The sequence below is a fragment of the Lagopus muta genome, chromosome 1, assembly GCF_023343835.1.
Source record: "Lagopus muta isolate bLagMut1 chromosome 1, bLagMut1 primary, whole genome shotgun sequence".
NCBI lineage: Eukaryota > Metazoa > Chordata > Aves > Galliformes > Phasianidae > Lagopus > Lagopus muta.
The window spans coordinates 84788965-84811514 of NC_064433.1; the positions used below are offsets into that span (position 1 = coordinate 84788965).

The following is a 22550-nucleotide window of genomic DNA, read 5'->3' on the forward strand; positions in this document are numbered from 1 at the left end:
AACCCCGAAAGTAATGATGCTGAGTTCCTTCTCCACAATTGAATGACAGCATGAGTGAAATCCTAGAATCCTAGAATTCTGCACTGCTTCGCTGGAGTTTTACTTGTCTGTAGCTGTGATTCAACCAGATGTAGTTGACACATGAACAAATGTCAAAGACGGTGTTTACTGCTGGCACTGCACTTTATTTGGGCTTGAAAACAAAAAATAGAAAGGCAATAAGAAACATCTGGCTTCAATTAAGTCTCAAAGGAAATGGAGAGAAGCAGAAGAAACTCATCTAGTCACTCAAGAATAGTTCTGTCTTCCCACAGCTGTGTCACATACAAACTTGCAAGTATTAAGGTTTTCTTTCAGTTTGATCATATAAAAGAAGTTTACTATTTTCATAAATAAAATGTACTATCCTCTAGGATGTATTTTTGTTTAAATTTTGCCATCTGTTTCCGTATGCCATTATTGTTTGATTATTAAGGCATATATAAAGAGCTCTGGTGAAGTTAGAAGCTCCCAGTTCTTTCAGCCTATAGTTCTTCTGCCACTTCCCACCTGACAAACTATCTTCATTTGCAACCTGAGACTGTAGGCCAAAATTTTGGAATCACGGTAGAGACCAACATCTCACTCAAAGACATACAGTGATGCCACATATGTAAAGGAATGAAGGAGGGATGACATTTTCACTGAAAAGTAAGGGCGGCATTAGTAAACATGGAATTTAGTTTTTATTTCTTTCCTGCTTTGCTATCCCTGTGAGTACACAAGGCCCTTGCTATCACACAGAAGCACTTCTAAGAGCAAAGGACACTAGATGTGGGAGCTGAGTATGCTTTTAATAACAATCCTCACAGTTGGGTCTATACTGAATATAGCTTAAATCCATGTTGGACTATTCTGTGGCTCGGTTTCCCCCCAGAATGTCCTGTCTATTTATGTCTGCCTTGCTCTCACTGGCTCTACACGAGTCCTTTTTTTGAGACCTGTTTCTAAATTTGGGATGAAAGTGCTTCTGCAAGTAAAGAAGCCTAACAAGCCCCCTTCCTAAAAGCTGCTGAGGAAGAGCACCATATAAAAGAAGGGCACTGTTCCTGCTCGTGTACCAAGGACTCATTCACCGGTTACCAATGAAAAAATGTCAGTCTTTATTCTGAATCATTTCTTTGAAATAGCTCTGCTTGCCTCTTCTTTTTGACAGTGACATTAATGTCCTACTTTTAAATTTGTCAGTAGGAGACATGGTAGCATGAAGAGAGTTTTGATTTTAGCAGTTCTTGAGTTGTAAATTTTCTTCTTCACATTTTTTGTGTATGTTTTTCCAGTGTTTTCTTTCCCTTCCTCATTCTATCTGAATGAGACAGATATCTTGTGAGCCCAAAGACGCGGATATCTATTCCCTGTTGCTTCAGTGCCTGCTCACTGACCACATTTAATGGAGGAGATGCACAGAGATGATGCAGTGAGGCTCTCCCCTAGGGACACCATGGTTTGCACCTGGAATCCCTTCAAGAATAAGGTAGATGACACCTCCATTTCAGATGGGGGGAAGTGAGAGGTTACTACCCACATGCCCCTCTATTCACCTGGAGTGCTGCATCCAGTTGTGTAGTTCTCAGTACAGGGGAGACGTAGACCTGTTGAAACGCATCCTGAGGAGGGCTACATAAATGATCCAAGGGATGGAATACATCTCCTACAAGGACAGGCTGAGAGAACTGGGGTTGGTCAGACTGGAGAGTAGAAGACTCTGGGAAGACCTGACAGAGACCTTTCAGTATGCAAAGGGAGGCTATAAAAAAGAAGGGAGCAGACTCTTTAGCAGGATCTGTTCCAACAGGACAAGAGGAAATAGTTTCAAACTGAAAGAGGGGAGATTTAGTCTGGATATAAGGAGAAAGGTTTTTCTGTTTGTTTGTTTGTTTGTTTGTTTGTGTGTGTGTGTGTGTGTGTGTGTGTGTTAAGAGCAGTTACGGAGCACTAGCACAGGTTGTCCAGAGAGATGATAGATGCCCCATCACTGAAGACACTCAAGACCAGTGTGGACTGGGCTCTGAGCAACCTGCTGTAGCTGTAGGTGTCCCTGTTCCTTGCAGGGGAGTTGTACTAGATGACCACTAATAGTCCCTTCCAATTCAAAAGATTCTATGATTCTATATTCCTCTTATTTAGCTGTTGGTGTTTGCATTATGGTGTGCCAGGGCCTCACCCCCTGTCAGATGGGCACAGGCCTTGTGCAGTGGTTTGCAGCTACCAGCCTGGGCAGAGGTAGGGGCAGCTGTTGAGTAGTCCCTTCTTCACCACCTGTCCCAATTACATGGCATGGAGGTGCCATTTATGCTCCTGAAATTAAACACCAAGGCCTGTTGTTGGCCAGCCCTAATAAAGTCTTATCATAAAGTGTTTATTATAAACACTTATAATAAAGTGTTTCCATCTCCATTTCCTCTCACCAGGGGAAGACCTCCTCCTCTATCTCTCTAGCCTCCCTCCTCAGACCCCTGGCTTCCCTGCTATTAGCACTCTGGTAGTGGCCCTGACAGGCCTCTGGTGTTAACACCCTGACCAGTACATGTACAGCCATGCCAGACAGCGTCCTGGGACCTTGGGCAGGTCTGGTTTGGGGACCAGAAACCCTGTTGATGTGTACTGGGATGCTGTACTGTGCTGGGAGTGAGAAGTCCACCAGCATGGCTGTGGGCTTGACACACACATTAAATGGGCTCTGGCTTTGTTAGTACAAGCATAGCTGGGTACCTGCTCCAAGCAACAAGAATACTTGAGATATAATGTCTTGATAAGTGAGATATTTTGTGGTGTGAAAAATGTTTTAAATAATGATGTGCTACTTCTCTACAAATATGTGTGGTTTTGTGCTTTTTTTTTTCTTCCCTAAATGGAACCAAAAAGGTTAAAGTGCTAGCGGTAGATAAGTAGCAGTTAATGGTTTATCCATCATGGTTACGGATGTATAATATAATTTTATAGCAGAGCAGACATTTGGCACCGCAACATGCCTTCACTCCACTGCTTCACTCCACTGGGAGAGAGTGTTACTTGGGACTGCTTGCTGTGCAGTGACTGTGACCCTCTGTTCCCTGTGCATTTGGCAGCTTGTCGTCAGGTTTCACAAAGGTAAGAAATACAGTTCTGCACCATTTGAGCTGTATCCAAGGTCTCTGTTTTCTTTTGCTTTTTCTGAAGTGCTTATACATGATTACTATTAGCTTCATCCCTGCCCTGGGCATTTTAGGTGGAAATGTCTGTCTTCTTCAATTAATTCTCTGACACAGCTTTGAAGAATTGTCTTGAATGTTTTTCACTCTTTTGGTAGAAATCTGATTTACTTTCCAAAAGGTAGAAACAAATCTCTTTCTAGGCTGGTAAATCATGCTTTGAAATGTTACTATCTTTACAAGGTAGCTTTACAAGATAAGGAACACCATATAAACAAAACGTGTTGTATAGCACCTGTCCATGACGTTATTACAATTTGCATTATAGAAGACTTGGCGGAAGGAATGTAGGAAACACCAATTTGCATATTCTACATCTGAAAATCAGGTCACTGTACTCTCTGAAAAGTTCCTTGTATGAACTTGAAGCAGAAAATTTGCCAGGGTTTCCTTTCTGCAGAATATTCAATAAATTGATATGATACAAATTCATGCATAGACATACAGAAATATAGTTCATAGAAAGAATCAGCTATTCCTTGCTGCTTGCTCAGCAAAAATTCAGATGTAACTGGAGGCTGAGAGGAGGAATAGAGAAAAGTTTACATTCTCATGAGGTTATATTTGCTTCAGGTGATTTATCAGATGTTTGCAGGGAGGGAACACACTTAAACACACAAAATGACACAGAAGTAAATATTAATTGCTTAATTTGTAAACTGCAGTTGCTTCAAGGATGGAGGATATCTTCATGTCCACATGATGCAGCACTTGCTGTGCATAGATGGAGTAGTGTTTCTTCTTTCTCCAAACTTAAACTGCAAGTATCAGCCTTAACAGTTCCCAGGATGTTTGGTTTAAGAACAAAACATGACAAAATAAAAAGGTCTTGATGACATAGTATGATGCAACAATCTTAGTTTTGATTTAAATATATATACAGTCAAAATCAGTGTGATTCTTGCAGTGATTAATTTCTGCAAAACTTAAAAGCCAAAGACAAATAAAAAGAATATGTTTTCTGAAACTCAAAATAAAAACAGAAGAACCCTACATTTTTAAGCCAATGCCACTATTATTTAGGCCAAGAGTTTTACTGTGTGAAGGGTAGTTATGAAAGTTAGATTCTGATAGCCTTGTTGACTGTAGAAGTACCACCATCAGTGCTTCCAGCCCAAGGCTGCCCTGATTAATCACCTTCCCCTATTCTCCTGTAGACAGCCCAGAATCTGATGCATTTGCAAGGCAGCACTCCTGCAGCTTTGTTTTTAAGGATTCTGTATACCATGTTTACTTCAGGCACAAGTTCACCAAATAAAACGGAGGCCTGGGGCTGTGCTACAGATTCCTAAGTATTTTGCAAGCTCCCAGGCCTAAAGGGATCCCACTGTAAGGCCTGCTCTTTCTCTGCTATGTTGCCCCAGAAAAGAGTAATGGAGCATGAGCAGTTCAAACATCGACCCAATTTGAGCTCACAGAGCCCTTCTCTGCAAATGCTGAGGTGGGGCCATCAAGCTCTCAACTGCTGCATGAGTTTCCCTTCCTTTTTTGTAAGATTTCCAGTGGAGAAACCATTTGTTTTGGACAACTGATGGCTGGTGGAGACATTACCTAGCTGTCCATAGATGTTATTCCACTAGCATCATAGACATCTGGCTGAAACATAGCTGAGGCAGACGGAAATACAAATACTAAATAGCAGCAACATGAGAAAGAGTTGAGCAATGCTTGCCAAGAACTAAATTACCCCAGCCATGTGGCAGATCCTCTGTATTTTGCAATAATTTTCCAATTATATGAATCCCATTAAAATGTAAGAAATTAAGCAGTCTTAGTGAGGAATGAGGAATATACAATAGCACACGTGTTCCTGACGGCACTATTAACTTTTACATTTTCTGGCTTTATTCCCTTTGCCAGCATCTCAAAATACAGACACTAAAATGTCATATCCATTGGTAGGCCTCAGCTTCATCTTTCTGTATAATTTCAAGGAATAAAGTGCCTCAGAGCACTGTGTTCACTGTGAATGTTACAGATGGACTCCAAACTCCACCCTCCACTTCTGGACTGAGTGAGATGAACTGAGAGGAAGTCTTGGTTCATGCAGAATTCCCCATGTCGTCAAGCCATCTCTCAAAGCTTGAGATCCACCAATGACTTCTCTACTGCACTTTCTGTTGCAGAACACTCCTTAGTCATTAAAGATTTTCCAGTGTCTTTTTTTGAGAAACCTACATTTTTTTCAGAGCTTGTTGAACACTGCCAATATCATGGCATATGCAGAAGTTTCTGAGATCAGCAATTTCACTGCTATTGCATATATGCTGTTTTTTTTGTTTCTTGAAGCAGCAGCAGCCAGTGCAATGATTACTTCAGACAAAGCCCTCTATTCTTGCCAAAAGACAGAATGAAAATTGGCACCTGTCCTGGAGTATGAATAGAAGCTATGGCTGAGACCAGAGCATGGATTTTCATCTGTGTTATCCCATAGCTTCTGGCCTAAATTAGAATATCTCTCTGTGATTCTTGGATGTCTGATTATCCTCTTCTTGTTACCAGTTTGAGTCAGGGGAATCTGTGGTCCTCTTTTTGCCCCCTTATTCCTGTGAAATCCTGCAGAAGCAATTTGGGCTTTTCACATATTCAACAGCTTGAGCTTCTTGCAGACTGGAAGCCCATACTGTTCCTGCTCTTCTGGCAGCTACACAGAACAGCTTCTGCCTATGTCTTTGTGTGAATGCAGATTAATTGCTGAAACTTTTGACTACACTTTCACAGCATTGTTACTGGGGATAAGGATGAACTAGTGGCTGAGTATGTGCTAGCCTGTGGATCACAGAATGAAACATTTTTTAGATGAAGATCCAAATAAATCAGCATCTTATTTGTTTCTTCCTCTCATCAAATTATTCATATGCATGTATACTTTACGTTTACTTATGTTACCTACATCTTGATAATTTATTTACACAGAAACTACAGGACCTGTGGTACCTCCTTGCTTCTGCCTCAATGGTGGATTCTGCCAAGATAGAGCCTGTGTGTGCCCTAACGAGTGGGTTGGACAATTTTGTGATATAGGTCAGTAAAAGCAAGGCAGCACCAGCAAATGGTGCTATGTCTGTAGTTCCCTCTGCTTTGGGAAGCTGATGACTCCTCTCCTGTCTCCTCATCACTGCTCAGCAGGGTCAAGCGTTCAAGCAGTGATGTGGTTCGTCTTGCTCGGTGAGGCTGTATATTTCACCCACTTCTGTCACTCTTTTGAATGAGTAATATATCTGGGGAAGATATTAAGGGTTTCAGCTGTCTGTGGTTTATTTCTAGCCAATTTGGCCTTTGTTTGAATTCCTCTGTTTCAACATCACAGTGACTTGAAAATCTGAGTCAGATCTCAGGGGCCAGTATTCCTCTCTCTGGATTTGCTGGTGCCAAGAGGGCGCTATTCAGCTCTGCACTACTGAGGGGACTGCAGTCTCCTTAGTTCCTGCTACCACAGCCACAAGTTTTGGGTGAGTTAGATTTCTGACACCTGGTGTAGCACTGGCCTGGCTGCCTCCCATTTCAGGCTTCTTCGCCATAGCATAGCATTTCTGCGCTGGTGTAAATGGAGGGGGTGCTCCCAGATGATCACCAGGGCTGGTAAGACTAGCCAGCACACACTTTTGGAAGTAACAACCTGCAGTGTGACCACTCTGACATGCAGATAGGCTGCCACATAGCTAGCTGTGCAGCTGTACCTTTGTCAAATGAACTCACTCTATTTTTCAGATGGATGCTGCAAGGTCTGTGGCTTATCCAGGAAAATATTCTTGGTGAGGTTGCTAGGTAGACAGAAACTTCAGGTCTGCCATACTGCTTCCTTGTGATGAACTGGGTAGAGCAGCCAGCAAACAATGGTGGGTTGGATGGGTTCATGATGCATTGGAATGTTTGAGCAAAATAGTTCAGAGAAATCATCTGGAATTTCAGCACTGGAAACAAATCATGATGTTAATTCTAATTTCCTATGTCCACTCCTGGGTATGGGTATTCTGTATTTGATTTACTGTACATTGTAAAAGTTTATAGTGCCCATCTGTCTGTTATTCTCCCTTCCTGACAAATTCAACTTGCCAATGAGCTGGTCAGTCCTTCCTAGCCACTCCCAACTATCCATGACATTTGCCTCCTCTCTAGCAACTGACAAAATTAAGATGTGTATTATATGTACTGGAAATCAAAAGATGAATGTAGGACATAACAGTGAGGAATGGGGGCCCAATGGAGCATCGAGAGTGTGGAAAAACAGCACAAAGGGCGTTAAGGAAGTTGAAAGGAGAAATGGTGGGGCTGGGTAGGTGATGATTTATTGCCAGAAGGAAAAAGCAGAGAACATGGGGCGAAAAAACTTTTGTAAACCAATTACATTTGTCCTAATGGAAATATTCATCTTGGTTCATATTTAATTTCTTTCGTACGTACCTTGGCTCTTTTTGTCACAGGTCATACCAAAGAGCCTGCTTTTCTTCCTACTTTGTTTGTTTGTTTGCTCATTTTTGTATTTAGTTCTGGACCAACCTTACTTATAAATTCAGAATATTTGCAGTAATTTGAGATTTGCATCAGTGGGGAAAAAAAATCACCGAATAGTTTTATTTCAGATAAACTCTTTCCTGTAATTCAAAGACTAAGTAGTGTAAGTACATATACAAACCAGCCAAAACACATTCAGACCTGAATAGCTGAAATGACACAAGATAAATCTTAAATAGGTGTTCATCTATGAATGTATATGCATTTATGCACGAATGTAGCAACACATTCCTGGGTTTCATTGTCAGAAGGAAGGCAGCATCACCACAAAAGTATTCAAATGCATCGGTATAGACAGGATTCATGCAAGAGTGCCACAAGACCTAGCTAATGTCACTGTGGGGCTGCTGTCACGTGTGAAAAACCATGGCACATAGGAGAGGCTACAGAAAACTGAAAAACAATCAACATTATGCCCATCCTTAAAGAAACAGAACTCTGGAAGCCATAAGCCAGTCAGTTTCACCAGAACATAGAAGATTCTGGATTGCATTCTCTTGGAGTCTATTTTCATGCACATGAAAGATGAGAATTATTAGGAATAGTCAGTTTGATTTTACAATTCAAGCTTGAGCAACCTGACTACCTTTTGTAGAAAATAATTGGCTTTGCAAACAACAGAGTGAGAGATATAAGACATCTTGTGTTCAGTGAGGCCTCTGATACTACCTCCCTCAGCATTCTCATTTGGGAAGCGATAATGTACAAGTTGGGTGAATGGACCATTTGCTGGGGTGAAATAAACTAAATGGCTGAGCTCAAAGTGTAGTATCAATGGCTTGACTGACATACAGGAAAATTAAGGCAACCTGCTGGTCAATTCTAGGGCCAGCTTTGCCCAGTATCTTCATAAACAATCTGAATAATAGCACGGAATGCCCTCTCAGCAAATCCATGAGCAATATTAAACTTGCAATGATGTGGAGGTATTGTTGACACACTTAATGGTAGTCTCATAAAATCATAAAGTAGTTAAGGTTGGAAAAAATCACTGAATCATCTAGTCCAGCCAACCTGTCAGCACCATATGCCCCCTAACCATGTCCTCAGTGCCACATCTACCATTTTCTTGAAACCCTCCAGGGATGGTGACTCCACCACTTACCTGGGCAGCTTGTTCTAACAGCTCACCACTCATTCTGAGATGGAATTTTTTCTAATACCCAATGCAAGCCTCCCTTGCTGCAAATTAAGGCCATTTAGCTCTCACCTCAATAAAGAAGAGCCTTGAGAAATCTGAGGATCAGTCCAGTGAAAACCTCATAATAGCCAGCAAAGGCAAATGCTGATCTCTGCACTTGGGACATGAGTATAGACAAGGAGAATGCTGGTTGAGGAAATGCAGAACCTATAGAAAATAAGATTCACAAAAAGTTATGTGATTTAGCAAAGAAATGAGTGCCAGAACATGGAGAGGGGCTCCAAGTCTCCCAAACCCTCTCAGGACCATAAATACTCTTTGTCTAATATCTGCTAATGGGAGACAATCACCTGAAATGTGCTCTCAATTAACAAAAGTTAGCAAGTACAAGATGCTGCAAATCCTAAGACCATGCTGTAGTATATTTTCAAGCATTTGCAACATCGCAAGGTCAATTTGCATTGTTCTAGCAGTGTGGCATGAAATTAGGATGCAATGGGCTGCCATACTGGGTCAGGCCACACATCTACTAAGTTCACCATCCTGCCTGTAGAAGCACCAATGTGAGGCATTTGGCAAAAGTGTGGGGTTTGGGGTGACATGAGGGAGCCTTCTTGAACTTCCACCTCCCATTCCAGCAACCATGTCTAAGACATCATATTTCAGTCACCAAAGACTGAAACTGTTTTAAGACTGAAACTCCATTAACTGTTGGAGTCTCATTCGCAGTAAATTTGGATTTTTGTCCCCTCCTCTGCTGTGTGTTGTGGCATTAAGTTAGAGATCTAATTAATGCCTAGGTAGCAAGATTCTGAGAGTGAAGCTTTATCAACTTTTTCAAATATACCAGGACTGAGGCAGTGAAAATAGTGCAGGTAGTAAAAGTTATGGGCTTTTATGTCTTTGGTGACTTCAAGATCTCTTACAGCAGTTTAGTTTTAGGTAACATTTATCTAACTGATTTAACAGACATTTATTTCCTTTCAGGCCAAAGATTCAGTGAGTTTCTATTGTTCATGTATAATATTTTATACACGGACATAATATACATAATAAAATGTATAACATTTTATTTTTGAAAATTGCTCCATCTATTAAAAATGTTTGATCAGAGTATGTTTTTTTTCTTTCTGTACAGTTAACTTTTGTGAAGACAGCATTTACACAGTGAATGCTTCTGAAAACATTGTAAAAAACCTTACTTTTGAAAGGATTTTTGTAGGTAAATACAGCAGCTCCAAAGAGAAGTGTGAACCTAACACTGTGAATGGTATGTGTTTCTTTCACTTCTTTCACTTTCTTTCACTTCCCAAAGGCAAATGTAAGGTTTGTGAAAGATATAAGCTCAGTAGATCAGAGATCAGAGCTCTTTGCTTAAAGCAGAGCTCAGGCAGCAGGAACATAAATCTATCCACACAGTCTTCTGCCTCAAATGTAATTGATATGATACACATACCTGTTCAGAAACTGGCTGAGAGTCAGTTCATGTCACTAAAGAACAACTGTTTGATATAACTTACTACTTAACATTAGGATTCAGGACACTTTCCATGAACTGTGGTTACATTGTGGTATCACTTCAATCAGGAAAAAAAGCAAGATTTGGGCTTCTCACAGAAGAGATCTGGAAAGTACAGAGTACTGCAGTAGCATATACCAGCTTTCAAGACCTTTCAGAGGAGCACCTATTGCATGGATCTCCACAAGACCTTTTTTTTGTGTGTGTGTGTGGTATTTGGAGTATGTTTTTCAGATGGTTTAATGTTGATTTCTGTCTCTGATTTAAAAGACATGTTTCTATAGTTCTAGCATATTAATACCTATCTGAATCTGGCAAGAGTATTTTTGGCAACTCTGACAAGTTCTTGTCTGAGTGCAAAACGTGTCTGAAAAAGAACAATGATTGATGGGCACTTGTAATCCCAAGAGATAAATGTTTTATAAGCAAACAGCAAATAACACCAGATACACAGTCACACCCACTGTACAATTTCAATTCCCAATGAAGTCATGTGCATGTAAGCAAACACTTATGTACAAAATGCATATCTTAATGTTTTTCACAAAATTACAGGTTAACTCTTCAATTGCAGTCTGGCTGTGTTCCAGAAAGGGAATAATTCCAGTTTTAGAGACTCGCAGAATTCTGAATTTTAATGAAAATCTGGACTCTTTAGCATTACAGGTAATCTTCAATTGTATCTTAGCATGCTCTTTAAAGAGCAGCAGAGATTGTGCAGCATCATGTTAAAAAAATGCAATAGGTACTTGAGCAGGGATTGTGTATTTGTGTTACATTTTTTAAAACTTTACAGAAAGAAAAACCAACCATGAACGTATTTGCAGAGGAATTCTTGGGAAGTGTCTGTTTTTGCAAATGGCATTTTTCCAACTGTGATTGTTTAATTTTGCTTGGTTTTGCCTGAACACAGCATCCCATTTTGTATTACCTAACCAGCCTGGAAGTTCCTCCCTCAGGTTCCCATTTCACAGCAAACACCTCAGTGTAGAAGCAAAGCTGACCCAGGATATTGAACTAAGGAGAAACTGGAAGGGATTTCAAGAAGGCTAGTGGGAGAGAACACAGTGGTGCTAACACTGTTAGGAAGGATTACACAGAATCACACAGAATCACACAGAATTGTAGGGGTTGGAAGGGACCTTCAGAGATCATTGAGTCCAACCCCCCTGCCAAAGCAGGTTCCCTACAGTAGGTCGCACAGGTAGGCATCCAGGCAGGTCTTGAACATCTCCAGAGAAGGAGACTCCACCACCTCCCTGGGCAGCCTGTTCCAGTGCTCCGTCACCTCACTGTAAAGAAGTTCTTGCACACATTTATGTGGCAGTTTCCGGCCATTTCCCCTTGTCCTGTCTCCACTCACCACTGAAAACAGTCCGGCCTCGCCTCTCTGCCCCCCACACCTTAGATATTTATAGACCTGGATCAGGTCCCCTCTCAGTCTTCTTTTCTCAAGGCTGAACAGACCCAGTTCACTCAGCCTTTCTTCATTAAGAGCAAAGCATCTCCATTCAATCCCATGAAAAGTTGAGCATGGATGAAACACTCTTGTCCCTCAATAACTCGATGAATGATAAGCTGCTCATGATAAAACCATAAACCCTTATGCTTTGTTTTAAGGCTTAGCTCTACCATACCCCAAAACATAGGGCACTGAACACAATTATGCATGTTACAATCGGCAACTGCTCCTCTTCTGCTTCTACTCTTCTATTCCCTATTACAAGTTCCAACTGAAAAAGGAAAAAGGAAAAAGAAAAAGAGACCAGCTACAGTTCTAGGAGAGCTGATTATTCAGTAGACTTTTTTTTTTTTTTTTTTTCTTGAATCCTTGAGACTAAGATAATTTCCCAGTGTATAACTTTCATTAAATGGATCACAAGTAAAATCTTCTCCATAATAATATCACAGAATCATGGAATCATAGAACCATAGAACTGTAGGGGTTGAAAGGGTCTTCTGGAGATCAAGTCCAATGCCCTGCTAAAGCAGATTCCCTACAGAAAGTCACACAGGAAAGCTTCTTGAATATCTACAGAGAAGGAGACTCCATAGCCTATCTGGGAAGCAACATATTTGTATATTAGTAGCAGCTGTTTATAATACTAATAAGATACAGGTATGTGTTTGGTTGCAAAAATAAAATTGTTCTGCTGCTATCAGCGATTTTGAGTTTTGTTATGATTTTTTTTGTGTTGTACTGCCATCTAGTGAACCTAGACCAGCCCAGGTTCTGAAGATAGCATGCTAGGAGTCAGAGACGTTTATCCTGGTGATCCACAGGCCGGATTTAAAAGGGTTTTATTCCTGCCAGTGCAAATATTTAGCATGAATACAAAGTGATGCTACAATTCAGAACAGTGGCATACGTGTTCACAACGTACATGGTGCACATCCTGATGTTATCAAGTATCAATAGTAAATCCCTGGTAATTATAGATAAAGAAGTCTTTCCTCCCTATGCAACACATTAACCTTTCTTTCCTACCACTCTGAGCTGTAGAAACTCTTCAAATTTGCATGATTTAATTGAACTTGTTTTTGACAGCTTTTAGCGGTTTAAAAAAGGGATGACTTGGTGCACTGTCAATCTCCATAACCTATGAAAAATACTCTTCTGATGATTAGCACCTTCTCCACACCCTTAAGTCTTATTGTCACCCAGCTATGCCTTCATGTAATGTACAGATAGTGCCTTATTTTGTGTGTGTATGTTTGCATGCCTGAGATATTACAGATATTTATGCCCTGCACATTAAAGTGACTAACTGATTCCATCCAGATCCATCCAGAGCTTCTAAAAATTCTTGTTATTACCCCCAGCGCTGGAATATCTTTTCCTTTTTTATGTTTATGCCAATTCAATGCCCTACAACGTGCTGAAGTGAGGACTATGTCCTCAGTGCAGCTTATTAGTGCTGTGCTAAGATGCACTGCTATTCTGAATAACATTTCTTAGTTCTTCAGGTGGCTTTTCAAAAAATCCAGTTCTGGTTGTTCAAGGGATAGTGAAAGGCAGACAGAAGTTTGCAAACTCAGATGCTCAAGGAGGCCTTATTACTGCCTGCAGTCACCTGCTAGGAAGAAGTGGAGAAAGACATCATCAGACTCCCCTTTTTCTACATGTATAATTTGATTTTATGTAAGAATATTATGAAAAAGGTGATTCTTTTTTCCTTTTATTATTTTCTTTCTGCTGAATGGCGTTTCCCTGGCAGGTGGAAACTGCAGACACCAGCAGTGTTTCAGCAATTGCAAGTAATCCTCAGATCCTTACCTCCATTCCCAGTCGACTGACAACGCAGGACATCTCTGCTGCTGCGAATATTGCAGTGCAGATTCTAAGAAAATCAAATGTTTCAGAAGATACTCAGGTGAGCATTAATAGGACAGAAAAAAGTTTTTAATGGCTTAATATTTGGGATATGGATTCTCTCTCTCCTCCGTCAGCACAAGGAACTCTCTCCAGTGTGCTTCCAATTAACTTTACATAACAACGCAACCGAATGCATCCATTTTGCCATTTAGTGATCCAGTGGCCCTGAGTGCATTTTTGTGGATTCACTGCTGCTTCAGTTCCCAAAGCAGAATGTAAATTTGGTTTTATCAGTTATATGGACTTGCCCATATCTGCAATTCTAATACTAGCATCATTTGATGTTTAAATTCATCATTTAATCTTTTCTGTCTAAGTTAATAAAAGTGTGGTACATGTGAACCATTGGCTCTAAGCTTATATTCTCTCTAGTTACACCCTTTATTTTGTTTACTCCACAGCATGTGGAGCATTGTATTTTCAAGAGATGTCTACTGCATTCTTACTTTGCCAGTGCACTATGTAGATCACATACATGCCGACCCCTCCTTGTTTTATGCTTTTATTTCTCTTCTTTTCAATGTTTTAATAAAGAATTTAAATTTTGAAAAAGTTTTTATATTTATATACATTAACTTTAGTATATATTTTTATATGTGGCCCAAGATAATTCCTCTTCATTCAGTATGATTCAGGCAAGCAAAAAGTTGGACACTCACTATAGCAAGGGATTCTTTATTTTAATTTCTTTTGAACAGTACTCTTTTTTTTTTTTTCTTCTTGACTCAGGCATCTGTGGCAGTTTTAACTACAGTAAGTCAGCTCTTAGATGCCAACAAAACAGAATTCAATGACAATAATCTCGTCAATGTTACAGCAAGGTAACCTCAGCCTTTGCCCTTTTTTGTCCTTTTTGATTAGAACTAGCAAACAGCATTTTCCCTTGTGTTTCAGAATGAAAATCATCATGAAGGTACCAAGGCTTCTTCAGTGTTCAACTCCAGTGTACAATTTGATTGGTTCAGCAAATTTACACCAACAGTTTTGGCTGATTTTTCCTGCTTTGGATAAAGAATGGGGACAGGGAAGTGGAGACTTTTGGAATTTTCCAATTTGGTTGGTTGGTCATCAGCAGTTTTGGCAAATTATTCAAGTTTCACAGTACTACCTGTGGACAGATAGGGGTTTACACGGTGGACTAACCTACTAGCTGGTATTCTGCCACTTAAAAACATTTCCGTTTTATTTCACTGCACTTCACAGAAGTCTGAAGTATTATTGCAATTCCTGGAAAGAGAAAGCTACCAACACCCTCTCCACAAAGGACAAACTTCCTGCGCTTGTTAGAAATTTCTGACTTACTTAACAAGCTGTTTCATACTTGACTGTATGCCAGATTTCGCATTGCCCCCATTCCCAGGTGCATGTATGACTGAATCCTGCTTCTCCTGAAGTTAGAAAGCAATGTTTCTGTTGACTTCAAAAGTACAGAATTTCCCTTGTTCTTAGAGAGAACACGCACAGCCTCTTCACTCTACCTGACATGCCAGACAATGAAATCAGATAGGGAGCTGAGCCTATGGCTGCTTGTGACAACTAGAAGTGACTTTTTTCCGCTCATTATTGTATTGCAGCCTCACAAAAACAATGGAAGAATTTTCTTTGATGGGCAACGTCACTCAGCCCAATGTTGCAGTCCAGTCTGTTCCACTGAAATTGAACTCCTCTACAGTTCTGTCTTTGGCACAGAGGTAAGCTTGGGCACGTTGTTAGATTTACAAGGAGAAGGAGGTATGTACCATAAATTCTAATGCAGATGTTGTTAATTTTTCTAGATACAACCCTGTCATATTTTCCATCAACAAGACTAGACATACAGGAAAACGTCCCTGGGCTTTCTAGTGAACTCAGTACTGAAGCCCAGATACTGCTCAATATTAAAAGTAACAGTAAGTTCTTTCAGCTACTGAAACCTAAACCTGGTACCTTTTGAATGAATATTCCCTAAAAAACATGCTTTGGAAATAACTTTAAAAAAAACTGAACCTGAATGTAAACTTTTTCTAACAATGTTTTAATGTATGTTGGTACCATATATAATGGCACAAAAACGCACATGTCAAACGAGCTAGATGATCTTATTTATAGATTAATGCAGATGTACCTGTAATGGCCAGAAAGCTTTTCATGTTTGTTTTCTCCCTCCACCCCCTTCCACTTTTTTGTTTTCTAAAAATCCAGAACATAATGAATCTTTGACCAAATCTCTGCAGACATAAAGTTCAAAATCTAGTACATACATACCTGGTCTGAAATACAAAGTCATCAGCCATTTCAACTGAAATTATTACTACTGTCAGGTTCTCACATCTGTGTGTCGTGATGGTATTCAAAGGCACGCAGGATTTTTCCAGATACCCATTATGTACACTCTGCAGTGCTTGTAAAGGTATAGCTCCTCATTTTCCACTGAAGCTGCTGGCAAGGGTTAATGATGAGTTAACCTGCAGTGGGAGTCTCTGGCAAGTTATAGTCCTACCCTTCTTAACAGGCACACAACACCTGTCTGCTAGTTATAGGACAATTGTTTTCTGCATGTCCAATTTTGTTCGTTGTGTATGATTTGGCAGAACACTGATTATGTACAGCTGCAACTATGTCGTGCTAAAACTGCAGGAGTTTCAGACTGAGTACCTGAAACCAGCAGGCGTGTTCTTAATCTCTCTGTTTAGTGACAGTAACATTAGACATCATAACACAAGAGTATAATGAAGGGGAAATTTGCTAATCACTTAGACATCAAATTGCTGAACGTCATTCATATACCAACCCACAGGGAAATGAGTAATGCAGTCCTCTCATCTGAGTTAGAAAAGAGTCGAGGAGATAAAGGTAGCCTCACGTACACAGCAACGAGAATAAAACAAATGTGGAAGAGCTCATTAACAGATCACCATCCATTCTGCTCACTGATGTAGACAATGATCCTGTGGAAAACCAGTGTGATCATGTACAGTCTTTATCATAATGCCTGTAACATCTCTCTCAAGAGGGTTCAACTGATTTCACAGCTTTTAAAAAATATATAAATTATTCAGTATTAAATGCACAATTGTGACACAGCTATAAAATCATGTTACTCTTTCATGATAAAAAAATGTAGAAAACTAAGAATGCAATCAATTATATAGATGCCTGGTGCATGGTTGTGGCTGTCCTGCTGCACTACTTTTTGTTGGCAATGTTTATTTGGACAGCTCTCAATTGTGCACAACTATACTTAATGCTGCTTAGAACCATGAAACCCTTTCCTGGACATTTCATTGTAACCATGTCAGCAATCGGATGGGGTAAGATTTAAAGTTGCAAATACTTCCAACTCTTACCAAAGTATAGGTACATAGTACAGACAGAGAGAGGTGTAACATAGCAGATCAGTAGTGAGGAACTGTAATCTCTGGTTTAGACAATATGGTTTAATAAATAATCCCCTGTTACAGTTTACTCAACTGCTATAAGCTAAGCTTGTTTTCACTGTCTTGATACAGCACTGAAAACAAGAGCTCATTCACCAGCACAGCAACATACGTCTATTGCATGTAGGAGAAATCTTCACAATACTCAAGGCATTCAACAATCAGTTTCTGTCAACTACAGGATTTTTTATTTTTTTTTCAGATACAGTGACTGCATTTATAGACTCAAATGCTTCACTGAGCTCTCTCTGAGATGCCTCATGACCTCCACCAGAGCCTTGCATGCATCCAAAAGCATGGGCTGACTTACATAATTTATTACATATTATGTATTATTATTACGTAATAATATTGAGATATATTAATTAATATTAATAATACTAATGTTATGTATCAATATTATGTAATAATACAATATTATGTATTAATAAGAGTGCATTCTTAAAAAGGTAATACCAATTAGCATCAACACAGCAAGCTGAAAGGAAACTATTTGGAGGACTGAAGAATGCAGTTAGATGCCCAGGAGATAAAGTAAAAAATAATACAGTACACAAGACTACCTGCCATTTCCACATTGTGTATTCAGCATGTTGTTTCCAGTGGCATCTACCAAGCAGCTCAGAGCCTGATTTTTTAATTATTATTTTTTGCATTTGGGTGGAGGCAGAGATAATTTCTCTAAAACTTCTAGAATTTGGACTGCACATGCAAGTCAGAAAACGTTTAGTGAAAGCTGCCTGGCAACACATCACTGTTCTCCAGCATTAAGTTCTTCATTGTCCTGATACTATTTGCGCTTCTGAAAGAGCACAATTCTGACTCACTGCTTTTCAGACTTTGAGAGCACAGCCAATAGTTGGCAGTCTGGAAGATCTACAGCAGGGCTGAAGGAGGGGGTAGGCAAGAAGTTATTTATGTAGAATAGAGATAAGGCACACCTGTGCAACTGAACAATAGCAAACCAGTGTCTCTCTTATTAATTAGGGGTCCCTGCTGTAGTAGTTGCAATAACACTTGGAGCTACTTATGAAGAAGGGAAAGCTTTAAACTACTGACAGGAAGAATTGTAAGTTTGTGTGTCATTACAATACCTGCTATCGTATACGTTATGTGTTGGCTTATTATTAATACCATTCCAGGTTTATTGTTAGTATATTATTTTGTATATTTAAGTGCCTCTACTGAAAAAAAAAAAAAAAAAAAAAAAAAAAAAAAAAAAAAGGCAAAATTCTCCACTCAAACTTAACTTTCATTGTAAGGAACTGCAGCTTTTTCTCACTGAGAATGTGGGAAGCTGGATTTACATCTGCCCTGAATCCTCCTGCAAGATCTCCTGTGGCTTTAAATGGGAGTTGTAGACAGTTTTACAGAAGCTGAAATTGAAGACCTTCGTTTAAGTGCATAACTGCATTACAGTACTTAAATGTAGTCCTTTGATTTATTTAAAATCTTTATGCTGGGTGTAACTATATGCCTTAATACCGTGTGTTTTTCATACCTGCATTCATCTGGATGCCAGCACCCCAGAGCAGGCTATAGACTTGCAGTGCTCCTTGGTGGTAGTGTATGATACAGAGAAAACACATTTCAGAAATACAAACACCCTTCCACATAATTATATAAGGTTAGACAAAGCTGTTCTATGATTCTGTGGTGGTCATCTCATTGTACTGACATAGAGAGTGTTGACATCTAGCTTGCAATTATTTGTCAACGAAAAAAAGGAAATAAATATGATTGAAGGGTAACCTCATCCTCCTGAATCTGCTCCCACTTTTAACCTTTGTCCGTAAAGTTTTTCCTTTTGCTCTGCAGATTTATTATAATATTCACTCTCAACTTGTATATGGCAGACAGATACCTATTTGGTTAGCTATATGCCGCTTTGCAATATTTACCTCTGCAGTTTATTTGATAAATCACTGGCCATTTCCCAAAGAAACGTGTCTGAAAACCCTGTTGTCGAGGAATGATCGCCTTTCAGAGACAGGCTAGGGCTAGAAAGACCAAAGGGGTCCCTCAGGATGAAAAATAGCCAACTGTTTTGTTTTGTTTTGGTGCATTGAACAATGTGCCTAACAAATCTTTTGAAACTGCCTCACTTTGTATTAAAAGTTGCTGGCTTGCAGCCCTGGATCAAAATCAGAATTTCAGCATGAAAAAAACCCATGTTCTGGTCCTTCCTTTTGCCAGTAGCATTCATACTCCTCTTTAACATTATCATCTTCATCAAGATCATTGTTTCTGTAATATGGAATGAGAACAAGAGCCTGACAAGGTGAGGTGGCATAGAATTCCTCGGCTCTTTCAGGATATATATTCCTCAATCTCTTATTAAGAGCTCAGACTTTCTTGTTACAAAGTCAGATTTTTGAGAAAATAATTTGTTTTAAAGCAATACACACTTAAAGCAGTTAGAGAATAATTTCCACTGCTGTAGTGGGTCAGGATTTTCTCATTTACATAAATGAGCACATTGCAGGCTTCCCCCCTAACCACCACCACTTTGGTTTTGGTTGCCATGCTACTCAACTTTGCTTCAGTGAAGGTTATGCTTTACTGTTCACTAATCTCAAAGAACTAACCTATTCAACAAAGCTTTGCACTTCATTTCTTTAACAGACAATTTTAATAGTTGGAGTAGACCAAAATACCGTCTCTCTGACTCCTCATGGGCTTCAGAAATACTGGATATCCAAATTTTAATGGCAGCTAATTCTTATAATGAAAACTGTGAACATTAGGAGTGAAGTTATTCTAAAAAGCTTATCATAGCTAACATGCTAACTTTCAGTGTTTCATGCTGCCTTGGTAAACCTCACATTTTAATCAAAGAAATATACAGCCACACTAGATATTCCAAAGACAGATTATTCATACAAGCATGGGCAGATTTCTTATTCTCGATTTATTTCCTGGATGATACCCCAACCAAAAGTAAGATATATGTTCTCAACTCAGCTGAGTAACAGATACTTGCAATATAGCCCTTAGTAAGTAAAATAGAAAGCTTAACCTCAAAAAGAGATTAAATTATATGGAGAATTTTTTTTGTGCGTGTTTTTTTAGGAATAAAAAGGATTCACTCATGAAAAAGATGACTGCCACTATCTCTATAGTAGTGATGCTTGGAATCACCTGGATGATTGGCTACCTCATGCTAATAAGACATGAGGAAATGAATCTTTTTTTCAGCTATATGTTCTGCATTTTTAATGCTACACAGGTAAAGTATCTGGCAATTCTGAGACTAACAATTTAGACATTGGAAAAAAAAACAAACAACAAACATCTCTGATACATTTGTTGAATGAATGGTGGTAGAGTGGAGGACCTGGTGGAACACAGATTCAGAATTTTTTTTTAGGCAGGGGTGCTATGCTTCTGGTCTCCAAAGCAATGTGATATTCAGAGTGTATATCAGGAAAAAACTTCCTTGTCAGCTGTGGAAAAGCATCCCAGGAAAGTAACTAGAGATTTATGCCTTCAGAACTTTTACAGATTCTGAATAAAAGCCTACAGGAAAGCATCCACCTTGTTTTCCCCCGGGAGCAACACAGACCTTAAGAATTCTTGGCTTTGTACTCATATAAGGCATATTAAGTACATGAAATAGTGGATACTTCATTAATATATTAGTAAATATTTTCTGCAAAACAGCTAACTGGACATATGTGACAATTCCCACAGTTCCTTCACCCCTAAATCTAAAGTTGTTTACTGTCTTGATTTACTGAAAACTGAGACTCTGCATACCAGTGGGGATCAGATCTGCCAACTCTCCCTACAAGAAGTTCCTGATACAATTATTACTATACTAACGGATACAGCGATTTTTTTACATTTTTCACATGGGTAGATAGCAATAGGACAAGAGGGAATGGTTTTAAACTAAAGGAGGGAAAAATTTAGATTAGATGTCAAAAGGAAGTTTTTCACAGAGAGGGTGGTGAGGTGCTGGAACAGGCTGCCAAGAGAGGTTCTGAATGCCCCATCCCTGGAGATGTTCCAGTCCAGGTTGGACGGAGCCTTGGACAATGTGATCAAGTATTTGGTCTAGTGTTTGACAACCCTGCCTGTGGCAGGTGAGTTGGAAATTGATGATCCTTGAGGTCCCTTCCAATCCAAACCATTCTATGACTCTATGATTACATCATTCTGTGATTTAAAACTGAAATCAGGAACAGAGACAGAATACAAATCTGTTTCAAAGAATTAGGGTTTTGTTGGTTTGTTTTCCCTCCTTCCCCTTCAGGATTCTCTTGAGAACTCAGAACAGAAATTTTGCAGTCCTGCTTTGCCTCCACATATGTCTGCTGAAAATGATGATAGGGTACACCAGTCATATTTATTGCTTAAGAGTCAGGCAAATCTTACATTCATTCCAATCATTAGAAGACATATTAACTAATTCACTATGAATTCACTATAGGAGTAATTCACAATGTGCAAATGAGGTAACTATAGCTGCAATTTCGTAGTAACATGAAACCATTGTCCCAGTTAAAGAAATAATTTTATTTCAAAATATTAATGTCATTGTTAATGGTTGCTGAAAACTATTTTGTAGATTTTTTTTCAGGTCAAAAAATACCAACTAATGTCTTCTAGTTTTATCAATGATGTGCTTCGTTTGTTTTTTTTTTTTTCCATAGGGACTTCAGATTTGTATTCTGTACACTTTCAGATCACCAATCTTCAAGAAAAAAGTTTCTGAAGTGTTTTCTGTTTTGAGGGTACCAGGGATACAAATTTATCTGCATTCAGAAATTTAGCATGTTTCAAAATCACAGCCTGCAAAGCATTCCCAAGGAATTTTCAGGTTATCTGAAATTTCCACAGAAAATATTTCCTTGTCCACTCTCCCTAACAGCTGTTAGAAACTTGTAAATATATTAAATATAATTCTGCTTTTTTTTTTTCGTGGCTTGCTTTATGTAGATTTCACTGGTATCTTGAATGACAAACATACTGTTCCAACTGCAGGTAGCTTGGAATAGATTTTAAGACAAGAACAGTAGGAGTAAGAAGCAGAACTCCATGTGTGTTATTGTGCAGAGGTAACACAATGGTACATCTTGATACCACTTGCACTGCAGGCAACAGAGGAAGCTCTTTGAAAGGAGGCTATTATAGATTTGTGTTACAGTACAGACATACACAAATTGCTCTGTTTATGTCTTTTTCATTTCTCAGACCAGTTCAACATGTTTACCTAGCCTATGTAACATAGTTCTTCTCTCCCTTTTGTACGAACAATTTTAATTTAATTAAAAAATTAATTTACCTTTACCAGAAGGTAAATCAAATGCACATTTCTTACTGGTTCTGAGTCCAAACTATATGCACT

At 39.2% G+C, this 22550-nt stretch overlaps 1 protein-coding gene across 1 annotated transcript; it reads left to right on the top strand.

Moving 5' to 3' along the window:
* Nucleotides 1-2183: 2183 nt before the first annotated feature.
* Nucleotides 2184-22080, top strand: ADGRG7 (adhesion G protein-coupled receptor G7). Its single transcript, XM_048951230.1, is given in 15 exon segments — nucleotides 2184-2262; nucleotides 2983-3129; nucleotides 6147-6254; nucleotides 10025-10157; nucleotides 10963-11071; nucleotides 13624-13779; nucleotides 14511-14602; nucleotides 15356-15472; nucleotides 15555-15670; nucleotides 16913-17071; nucleotides 18185-18266; nucleotides 19316-19358; nucleotides 19360-19478; nucleotides 20270-20426; nucleotides 21856-22080. Coding segments are annotated over 15 exon segments (1842 nt in total).
* Nucleotides 22081-22550: the final 470 nt, after the last annotated feature.